Here is a 12,089-nt window from a genome sequence, read left to right as displayed (position 1 = left end):
TTTCAACAGAGCAGTAAATGAACATAAAAGTGAGTGTAAATCCCAAGAATAAAGTAAAGGAGAATGTCTGCTGCTGTAAGGAGATTCATCCAGGCCGAGCCCTCTTGATAGGCCTTGAGGGAGGCAAGAAGCCATGCCAGGGAGAGGGCAATGACAGGTCGTGGCACAGAGCCCTGAAAAACCACCCCTGAGTTGTTCCAGGAGCCAGACTTAGTTTGGGATATGTTCGACTTAACTGGCTTGGGAGATTCCCAGTCACACCTGATGATCCAGAATGGGGAAAATAAACCCATGGTATATGTGGAATATCCTGATTATGTTATGGGGCCAGAAGCTTTTTTTTTCTGGAAACTTTGGAAAATTTTTATTAGGTTGCCTTTCCATAGTTCACAGCCCTTGGGGGCATGGGTATTCGTGAGAACACAGGCTCCTCGTGGCGGGTCATTGGGAATCAAGTCATTATCCTCATGTTATCCTACTATGCTATTGAATCATTGTAGGTTTTCAAGATATGTGTATGAAATACTGCAAGAGTCAGAAGCTGACCCTAAGGTTTTAGATGATCCCTTTAAGAGATCTAAGGCTTTTGAAACCTGAAATAGGTATAATAATGAGGGTATGGGGTTAGGACTAATTTGAGAGAGGTACAGCAGTTTTTGTTTAAATGAGGACAATTCACGGGGAATTTCAAAAAGTCAAATAATTTTGATTCTCTGTGTCAGTAAGAATGCTTTGGGCAGCTGAACTGATTGAAACAAAGTAGAGGTTTATTATTGTTATTTTTTTCATGAAATGAGAACTTTAGAGGAACCTGGCTCATGGCTGGTTCAGCTGCTCAGGGATGACACCAGCTCTTCTTTTTGTCATCCTGACAGAAAGCAAAAGCACACGGGTGAGGAGGGGAAAGGAATGTACTAGATGCTGATGTATTTTGATGTGGTTTTGATGCTAAAGGCTGGACCAGGGTTTCATCTACTGGGTCGACCTCCATCCTCAGTTGATCTTTAAATTTTATTTTTTAAGTTTATTTATTTATTTTGAGAGATACAGAGACAGCATGAGAAAGGGAGGGGCTGAGAGAGAATCCCAAGCAGGCCTTGCGCTGTCAGCGCAGAGTCCAATGTGGGGCTCAAACCCATGAAACTGTGGTGAGGCAAAACCAAGAGTTGGATGCTTAAACCGATTTGAGCCACCCAGGCACCCCTGTCCTCCAGTGATCTTTCTGGGAGCTGAATGTTATTCATACTTAGTCTCAGGCAATAATGTAATACCGTTCTATCTTTCTTTGCGTGATGAAGGCATGGTGGCCTGTGTATTTTCTTTATTTTTTAAATGTTTTTATTTATTTTTGAGAGACAGAGACAGAGCACAAGTTGGGGAGGGGCAGAGAGAGAGAGGGAGACACAGAATCGGAAGCAGGCTCCAGGCTCTGAGCTGTCAGCACAGAGCCCGATGTGGGGCTCGAACTCAGGAACCTCAAGATCATGACCTGAGCCAAAGTCGGACATGTAACCAACTGAGCCACCCAGGCATCCCTCCTGTGTATTTTCTAACCTATTTGGAGTTTCTTCTCTCTTTTATTTTCTTCTGCCCTGGCATGAAATGAACTCAAATGAGAACTTTCACAGTATAACCTTCTGTTCGTAATTGTGGGTTAACTACCTTTTTTCCCCCCTCCTCTGGTAGGTGGCCTGTCTGACCCAGGTAGCTGCTAATTATCTGATTGCCCAAAAGGAAGCAGAACGATGGGGCACAGCTCATGGCAGTATTGTTCCTTACCAGGTAAGAATAATACATACAACATAGAGTTGGGCTACTGTAATCTGCAGTTTTGTATGATATGAATTTGGGAAATTATTTCCCTTGCTAAGAAAAAAAAACCTTTCAGGATACTCTGTTATGTATCTTTGTCTGACTATAACAAGGTTCTGTTGTTCACTTTAAATTCTGTGTTTTGCACATTTCTTCATCAGAAGATTAGTAACAGGACACTTAAATGGATCAAAGGAACTTGCTGAAAGTGAGTGACTTTTGGCCACACATGATGGTTTGTGTTTTTTTCACCCCAAAGAAACACTGATTGTAGCCATTTTATAAAGCATGGTTTGTTCACCATGTCAGTTATAAACCAAATGTTACCTACCCCAGCTGACAATAATATTCTCACAGGGTTGGAGTAAAATGAAAACTCGCGTGTGACGGATCTTTATTTTCAGAGCAAAGCAGATGGCTCAGGAACTGCTGTTCTTTATTAAGTGTCTAAACTTGTCCTTAGAAATTCTTGATGTTGGCTAGTGTGAATGAATATGTGAAGGAATTGTGATCTTTCACAAATAAAATAAGAACAGAAACTAACTCTTCTTCCAAACCCTTAACCTTTGCTTAGCTTCGTAGTATCATTTCTCATTGTATTTACTAATATATTTGTTATATCTTCTCTAATACGTTTAAGAGTTAGAGGTGTCTTTTTCATCACCATATCCTTTCTCACATCCAGCAGAAGTATGGACTAGGCACCATGTAAATATCTGTTGAATGAAGGAGTGAAGTTTACTGTAGCCATTTCAGTGCTAATGGCCTTGACAGAGCATGCAGAAGTCCGCATTTTGCATTTGCCAGGAAATCAATCCATCAACAACTGCTACTCATCCTTTTAGTTTTAAGAACATTATTTCCTTCAGCAAAACTAGCTTCTTTTCCATTTCTTTTAATACAAATTTGAGCAATTCAGTGACCCAATGTGAATCTGGAATTTTTCGCTTTCTATTTCTGTGTATCTTCTCCTTGTCCCTGAGGCGTTACTATGATTTCCTTGTAGAAGTGCCTTTTGGCGTAACTACAGTAGTGGAGACATTTTCTTTTCTTTTCTTTTTTCCTTTTTAAGTTTTTATTTATTTATTTTGAGAGAAACAGAGACAGTGTGAGCTGAAGACGGGCAGAGGGAGAGGGAGAGAGAGAGAGAGAGAGAGAGAGAGAGAAAGAAAATCCCAAGTAGGCTCCACACTGTTAGCACAGAGCCTGACATGGGGCTCAGTCTCATGAACTGTGAGATCATGACCTGAGCCAAAACCAAGAGTCTGATACTTAACTGTCTGAGCCACCCAGGTACCCCTGAAGACATTTTCTTGAGTGCCTCCCCTTTTTTCTTTAGCAGTGCTTTTATGACCACTGTTAGTGACATTTGGGTTCCCTACTTCTTAGCCCTCTGTGGCTAAACTTCTAGCCAGACCTACCAAAAGCTGCATTTTTGAACTTTTTAGAGATCATCAAATTCAGCCTTCTCACTTCTCTGATAGGCAACTTGATACCTGGGGCGTCTGGGTGGCTCAGTTGGTTAAGCGTCCGACTTCAGCTTAGGTCATGATCTCACCACTCATGAATTCAAGCCCTGAGTCGGGCTCCATGCTGACAGCTCAGAGCCTGGAACCTGCTTCCGATTCTGTGTCTCCCTCTCTCTCTGCTTCTCCCCTGCTCACCCTCTGTCTCTCTCTCTCTCTCTCTCAAAATAAATAAGTGTTAAAAAAAAAAAAAAAGGAATTTGATACCTGCATTGAATAGATGAATCCCAACTCTGATCTGCCTCCTTGTTGACTAGTCTTTCAGATCCTGCTACCTTTGACAGGAGAGTGCTGTGGTTCCAGTTGCTTCTTCTATTCCAAACCATACCCTCTCCGTCAAACTTGCTCATGGCTGAAAGTTGCCATCAACTAATTGATACTTATCACTGACTGTGGAGATCCATCTCAAAGGCATTTTAGCAGAGGGAAATGTTGGAACCTGTGGGAGTTCATCACTAATAATGGAAGGCGTATTTTTAGTTTTTGGTGTGTGGAGAAAGCATTTTTGACTCGGAAGGCTTTATAGTATAATTCCAAATCATATCACATAGGGATGCGTTCACTGTGTTGTAGTGTAAGGTTTATAGTTTATTTTTTGATTATTTTTTTAAAAAATGGAATGTCTTTTAAAGATATATATTTTTAATGTTTTATTTATTTATTTTTGAGAGGGGGTGGTGGGGAAGGGCAGAGGGAGAAGGAGACCGAGAATCTGAAGCAGGCTCTGTGCTGACAGCAGTGAGCCTGATGCGAGGCTTGAACTCACAAACCGTGAGATCATGACCTGAACTGAAGTCAGACGCTTAACCAACTGAACTACCCAGGCGCCCCAGAAAAAATAGAATGTCTTTTGAAAAAGTTTTGTATATCGGGGTGCCTGGGGGGCTCAGTCAGTTAAGCGTCTGACTTTGGCTCAGGTCATGATCTCACGGTTCTTGAGTTCGGCCCCACTTGGGGCTCTGGACTGACAGCTCAGAGCCTGGAGCCCACTTCCAATTTTGTGTCTCCCTCTCTCTCTCTCAGCCCCTACCCCACTCGTTCTCTGTCTCTCTCAAAAATAAATAAACATTAAAAAAAAAAAAAGTTTTGTATAGACCTTGGCTGTCCTTCCTGTGCTCAGGAGTCTTGAGTATGCTGTCAATTATTTTACTGTGATGTAAAAAGAAATTTAGAAACTTTTGGCTTTTACTAGAGTAGGTAAAGGATATGGGAGACTCTGTGTGTGCATGTGTATATATTCTTTGAAGACAGAAATGTACTTTTCCTGCCAGAATTGTCCCAGTCACATAAAGTGGATACTGTGCTTATTTGATCTAGTTGATTGCAGCTTTATTATCTGTAAGAAATAAGAGAAGATCTACTAGGATCTTTCCTCAGGAACTCAGAATTCATCTGTTTTTTCTTGGTAGAGGACCGGTTCAGCACTGTGATTAAGGAACAAATGCAAATTCAGCTTGAATGAAACCAGCATATTAAGATGGATCCTAGATATGTTTCTAGACCTTGGTCTGTTTTTAATTTTTAAAATAGATTTGGGAAATATTTTTATGGGTGAGTGCCAGGATAATTATAATTCAGTTTTCTAGAATAATTATAGCTTTGCATCTAATTTGAGTTGTCTGCGTTTGGAGCTGAAAGTCTATAATGGAAGACCCCAATGGTCTCAGGAATTAGTTAGGCACCCTGCTCACTCTGCTTAATTCTTGTTGAACCCTATCTGAAAGATCACAGACCTTGAATGCATGGAATGTAAATTTCTGAAAAGTAAGGATCCTTTATTTGTGTGTTATTTTATGTACCCTCAATCCTGAACTTCTCGGGTTGATTATCCACTTGTGTTCATTCTTCCCTATTCTTCAACTGCCAACTTTCTGAAAATGAGTAAACCAAACAAAAGTAGACAGAATTGAGATAGTCATTCTGCTACTTGTTGAATAGATTTGGTGGGTGCTTTTCTGAGAATTCAGATTTTTAAAAAGTGGATTTCAGTGTTTCTTTTGTTACCATTACCATTGGGCCTTGCCTCTGAGAAACACCTAGCCCAAGGGGTTAATAATTACATAATGCTGATGCAATGCTGATGATTTTTAATGCATTGGTATTAGTCCAGTGTTTCTCAGCCCTTCAAACATTTATATTTATAAAGACAGGAGGGTTTTGGGGGATGGGAGAGAAGAGTGCAGAGAAAGCAATTGGCTGGTCTTCAAAAAGAATATGTTTTATTGTGTAATATGGTTATCAGTGGGGCCACTGCACTTTACATACATGCTTAACATCATAATCCCCCTAATTTCATAACCAATGTGTATCCAAAAGTCTCTCCCATATTTCTTCAACATGCTAGGAGCCTGTATTTGTATGTTCCTCTCTGCTTTCCAGGCTCATGATCCTTACTGACCCCTCTCCTTCTCTCCAGAAGATCCATTCACACATATACTCATGAAGAGAGGAGACTATACTGAACATTTTCAAGGAAAAGGGGGAGATTTTATAGCTGAAACTTGTACAGTCTCTGATAGGAAGTCTCACCTGTCTTAACCATATCTTTTGGCTGCTACTGGAGAGTTTCACTATCTTGAATAGCATAAGAATCTCCCCATCTTTTCTGTTCCTCTTTCTCTCCCCTCTTCTTTTCGGAGACCAACGAACTTCTCTACTCTTATACAGAATTATTGTGCTCTGTAGTGCAAGCACAGATCTTTGGGTGGCCATCTCTGCCCTAAATGCTTAACAATGTATTGCTACTGTGCCCTAAGGAGCATGCTGGTATATGGATCTAACAGAAGCCCACTGAGCTCCCTCTGGATTCCTGATAAGACCATCTCTCTCCCAGTCCATACTACCAGCAGGACTTGGGGATGCTCACAGAGTTCTATGTGCTCCTTGGAAAAAACCCACAATCTCTTCAGCTACAGCATTGCCTTCATGATTAGTATGTACTGCCACAGAGACCAATCTGGGGAATGAGACAACCACAATTACCTCCTTCCCTTAAAAGAACACCAATCCCATCATCCTTTACACATTTGCCTCAATCACCACCAGGACTCCAAGCCTTCCAGGCTATGTGTTATCACCCGCACAATTATTCTCACATGGCTCCGTTCATCTCTTCCTTTGACCCAGTTATTTCTTCTGTCAACAGTCTTGGTGGCTTTACAATCCACTTAGATGACCCAAGCAACATCCTGGCATCTCATTTCTTTAGCGTCCCATGGCCCTTAATGATCTTTTCCTGTTTGCACTTGACTACCACTCAGGTATTTCTCAAGCTTTAACATGCATATGAATCTCTACATAGAAATCGTAAGATGCATTGTCTGATTCCAGGTGATATTGATGCTGCACTATGAGTAATAAATGACTATATTATTATTGGTAACTATACCGTCTCCTTTGTATTCAAATGGCAAAAGCCCACTGCTGATTAGACTTAATGCTCCTTTCAATCTGCGCCCACACTCAAGTAGCGAATATGGCTAGAGGAAAACACAGCTACCATGTTGACAAGCTCCCTCTCCATTCACCACCATTTTTCTCAAGTGGTCCCTCATCCTTACCCACAATCCTGGCACACTATTTACATATTTATTTTCTTTCTCTGAGATGACCATTTCACATCTCTGTCCTCAGACCTTCCCCCATCTCCTCATCCTTAGCCAAAGATGGTCTCTTATTTCACTGAAAATTGATGCGATTGGAAAAGAACTATTTCATCTTTTCTTTGCCATGCCTCCCCAGCTCCTGAATGTGTTCCCATCTATGGTTCACTTCCTTCCCTCCTGTCACAATGAATGAATTGTCCCTTTCCACATTTTACCTATTTAAAGGCATTGCCCCTGTACTTTATCTCCTCTGTCACCTGCATTGTGTATCTGTGGGTAGTCATATGATCATGTTCCTCACCTTAAAAACCCCAGCAACCTTCCTTAGACCCCCAAGGCATCTTTTTCCTTTTACCATCCCATTTCTCTGTGCTCTTGTATTACAGAATTCCTCAGAAGAGTTTTGGGTGGTATCTGCTGGGAAGAAGGACTACATCATCTAGTTTGCAATATCATTTGTACCTCACAGGCAAAGAGATTTTACAGTCCTCAGTCCTCAGCCATTTGGGTGCTGTGGAATAGCTCAGGGAAGTTGACTTTCTGAGCAGTTCATTAATATTACTCTTCTTATGCTTTTTCTTGAGGCTTTCAAATGTAGGGCCTTCAAAAGAAACCTTTCCTCTAAATGGCCTGAGAATTCACATGGCAATTTCTTTTAAAGCTTCCTTTTTCTGGTGTACCCTCTAAACCAAGAAATTGAAGAAAACAATTATTTAGATGATTAAATAAAATCATGTCTCCTTTTCTTCAGTTTGGGCTCATTCAACCAAGGAATAGAGCAGGAAGCTTGCTCTGTTATTTCTGGTATGGACATTATACTGTATATTTAATTTGGCACAAGCAGAGACTCAGACAGGCAGTAAATTCCAAGTTTGAAGAGATGCAGTACTTTGCTATCATTCCTTAGAAAACGTTAAAATGCTGTTAAATCATAACAGATTAGGTAACCTTGGGAATCTTTTTTTTTCACCCATGTTAAGATTTTGTAAAAAGTGAAAATGTAAATGATATATATCTGTCTCTTCTTGTGTGACTTTTTTTTTTTTTTTACCATAGTCACACTAAAGCATTCACTGGAATTTGAAAGTATACTTTAAACAGGCATATGATTATATTGCGTATTTAATTTCATTGATGTATTAGTAAATAACAGTAAAATAATCATGCTGGCTTCCATTGAAACAATGATTATATATTATGTAAATTATATAAATTTTTATATATTCATTATATAATAAATAATATATAATTATATGATAAATTTACATAATATATACTTTATATAAATTATATATATATACTCACATATGTAAAAGTTATATATATGTAAATATGTTGATGAAAGGGAGACCAAGAGAGAGAAAGCAACTTTGTTGTGGCCATTGGTAGAAAATCCGAGACCCTGGTTCAGAACCATGGTTTTAATATTTCTAAAACTTGCTTCCTTTCCCTCTATATTTAAACTAGTAGTTCTTTTGGTGCTTGATACATTGTGGATGCCTGTCTTTTAGTTTCTTTGATAGATGGTAGAATTCTTCTCATATTTTTCCATCATCTTGACAAATGACCTATTTATTATGATTCTGGAAGGCATCAAACCTAATAAATGACATTGAAGTACATTTGAATTTTGAGCTATGGAGCAATTAATGGTAGGTTTCCATCATGTTTTCAACGTATGCTTTCAAATGACTCTTGATTTTTCAGTTAAACCGTTTCTTGAGCCTCCAGTGGAATAGGCAGTGTTTTAGTTCTCGAAGGCTTCCAGATGAGGAAGAACTGGGCCTTTGATTTCAAGGAGGTCAGAAGCACTACAGCAGGCATGGTTGGGAGAGCTTGAACTTGGGAGTCAGACCAGGGTTCGTAACTTGGTTCTGCCCCTTATTGACTGTGAAATCTCGAACAGGTCTTTTGATATCACTAGTGTTAGCTGCTTCCCACACAACAAGGTGATAATGATAGTAGTTTCCATGTTTGTCTGAAAGAATTAAATGGAATAGCATACGCTGGATATTTGCTGCAGTACCAGACTCTTGTAAGAATTCAGTGGAAGGTGGCTCCTATTATTACTTCTGTAGTTGAACTTATTACTTGGTGAAAGTTTCTAGGAAACTACGAAATAATCTCTGTGAAAGCTATCCATGGCAGTGGAGGGGCAGAGTAAATAAAGAATAAAGATACATAGCCGAATTTCTTTCATAATGGAATTTCTACTTTAATTTGTTTCTTTCTTTTCAAGATGGAAAGGAGAGCAACATGCTGTGGTATTTTTGTTTGTTTTAGAAAACAGAAAACTGTTCTTAGATCTTTTGAAGAAATTGCAAGTTGTACCACTGCCAAAATGTACCATTCTTTTTTCCCCAGTTGTATTGAGGAATAATTGACATACATTTCTGTATAAGTTTAAGGTGTACAGTGTGATGGTTTGATTTACACATATTGTGAAGTGATAATACAATAGATTCAGCTAATGTCCATTTTTTCTTGTAGTTGCAAAAAAAAAAAAGAGAAAAAGAAAAAAGGAAAAAAATTTTTTTTCTCCTTGTGCTGAGAACTCTCTTACAACTTCTTGAAAGAAATCTAGTTTGAGAATTTACTCTCAACAACTTCTTGAAAGAAATATAGTTTGAGGAGAATCATATATCGCAATATCATTGAGTTGTCAAGGGGAATAGGGCTTCTTGTTTATCGAATTGTCTGGTTAATTGAGATTTAGTATATATTCATAGTTAGCAAAATGAAACATGACAAAAATGATTTTCAGAAATAATCTCTGAGAAGCCCACAAGATGAGAACCTATCTCTATAAAAGTTACATTTCCCTTTGAGGGCCAAAAATTACGGTGATTTGTCCTCCAGTTTTAAAAAGTGAGAGAATTAGAGAATATTTTAAACATCTGTTCTTGTAATCTTAAGATTGCAATGAACTTTGATAATGTTTACCCAGTAAAAAAATACCTGGGGATTTATTTGAAACAAAAGTGCCGGTGATAGGAAATACATTAGATTGCATCTCTGAGGTTTCTGAAAACTTTTGGATTACTTAGTAGTGACAAGTTAGGATACTCAAATGTCTGTCTTTTTTTTTTTTTGGGTAAATTAAGGCATGAATTATCTGAATATCTCCCACATCCTTTATTCTACAGCTTTTGGCAAGGTAGCTTTGGAGTATTTGCTATAAAGCTTATGTGTGTGCCTCAGTTCTTATGAATTTTGGATTCTTGTTAAAGTAAAACAAAAATTTTTATTTGGAGATTCTGGTTACTTTGAAGCCAGTTGGCCTGGACTTTGCCACAGTCCTAAGAATATAGGTAATTGGGCAGTCCAACAGGCAGATAAAATTAGGGCAAATATGCCAGCTACTGGCATAATAGTTGCCACTCTCTGGGCTTCTCCTTAGAAAAAGTTCAGCTTTCTTTAGTTTAAAATAAAATTCTGAAGTTTAAAAGAAATTTGACAATATGATGTTTAAGGAGAGCATATTGCACAAAGAATAAATGTAGTTATGACTGTTCAAAAACTAATGTGCTTTTTAAAAATCAGAATTGCCTCCAATTGACAAATACGTCTTTTTTTTAAAAAAAATATTTATTTCTTTAGAGAGACAGAGAGAGAGGCAGGGAGGGGCAGAGAGAGAGAGAGAGGGAGAGAGAGAATCCCAAGCAGGCCTCACGCGGTTGGCACAGAGCCTGACATGGGACTCAGTCTCACAAACTGCAAGCTCATGATCTGAACTGAAATCAAGAGTGGGATGCTTAACCGATTGAGCCACACAGGCATCCCAATATGGTTTTTTAATGCATTTTACTAAGAGGTAAAATAGAAACACAAGGACAGGCAATGTATCTTAAGAATATACCTGAAATTCATTTAGGATTTTATCAACTTCTCTTGCATTCTCAATATTCTCAATATATAAGCAGAATTGATGGGATTGTATGTTGTTTATACCTGTCAATTTTGGCTAAAATTTGATGGTGGGAATGCAAATTGGTGCAGCCACTGTGGAAAACAGTATGGAGGTTCCTAAAAAAAATTAAAAACAATTATCATGTGATCCAGTAGCTCCTACTGCTAGGTATTTAGCCAAAAACAATGAAAACACACATTTGAAAAGATATATGCACCCCTATGTTTATTTCAGCATTATTTACATTATCCAAGATATGGAAGCAGCCCAAGTGTCCATCCATAGATGAATGGATAAAGGAGATATGGTAATAAATAAATAATGGAATATTACCATAAAAAAAATGAAATCTTGCCATTTGCAACAACATGGATGGATCCGTAGGGAATAATGCTAAGTGAAATAAGTCAAAGACAAGTATACAATTTCACTCGTGTGAAATTTAAGAAACAAAACAAGTAAACAAACAAACAGAAAAAACCAGACTCTTAAATACAGAGAACACACTGGTGGTTGCCAGAGGGGAGGTGGTGGGGGAATGGGTGAAATACATAAAGGAGATTAAGAGTATATTTACCTTGGTGAGCACTGAGAAATTTATGAAATTGTTGAATCATTTTACTCTATACCTGAAACTAATATAACACTGCATGTTCATTATATTTGAATTAAAAAAAAAGAATAATAAAAAAAACTTGGCTAAAATTATCCAAGAGAATTAAACACCATTTTGAATAATATTAATAGTCATTACTCTTAATAATATATTAATAGTTATAACCATCACTAGAGGTAACATTTATTGAATGATTACTCCATGTTAGTTATTAACTACTTTACCTATATTAATTCAGTCATCACAACAACCCTCTGAAATATTGCTGTTGTCCTCACTTTCAGATGAGGATACTGAGGCATAGAGAGGTTAGGTAACCAACTCGCCCAAGGTCATATGCAAGTAAATGGTGTAATAGGATTCTAACAATAGGCAGGTGATGCAGGGCTACTTACTGACACTGGCATGTTATTTCATTTTCTGTCTTTGTCCCACTTTTGAGGAAGAATTATGTGACATTTTCCTCTACTTACTTTTCCCCTTTGGGACTGCCAAGAATAATTGAAGATGTAGAAACAATTCTGTTGTTGACCCATCACAAACATCCTTAATTATGACTTAAAAGCAGATTTCCATCAGGAAATCAAGTTGTACATCTTTTGAATAAATCCTTTGATTGC

The 12,089-nt window shown here is 38.2% G+C and overlaps 1 protein-coding gene across 3 annotated transcripts in view; it reads left to right on the top strand.

The window, feature by feature from the left end:
• SUGCT (succinyl-CoA:glutarate-CoA transferase) overlaps positions 1 to 12,089 on the top strand; it is a 768,020-nt gene that overhangs the window by 182,353 nt on the left and 573,578 nt on the right. For all 3 annotated transcript variants that reach the window (XM_049642763.1, XM_049642762.1, XM_049642764.1), the window contains one exon: positions 1,687 to 1,782. In XM_049642763.1, the coding sequence (XP_049498720.1) occupies positions 1,687 to 1,782 (96 nt within the window). The remainder of the gene's footprint in view (positions 1 to 1,686; positions 1,783 to 12,089) is intronic.

Source organism: Panthera uncia, chromosome A2 (assembly GCF_023721935.1).
Source record: "Panthera uncia isolate 11264 chromosome A2, Puncia_PCG_1.0, whole genome shotgun sequence".
Lineage (NCBI taxonomy): Eukaryota > Metazoa > Chordata > Mammalia > Carnivora > Felidae > Panthera > Panthera uncia.
Note: the sequence above shows the minus strand (reverse complement) of the source record. Positions and strands in the feature narration are given on the sequence as shown.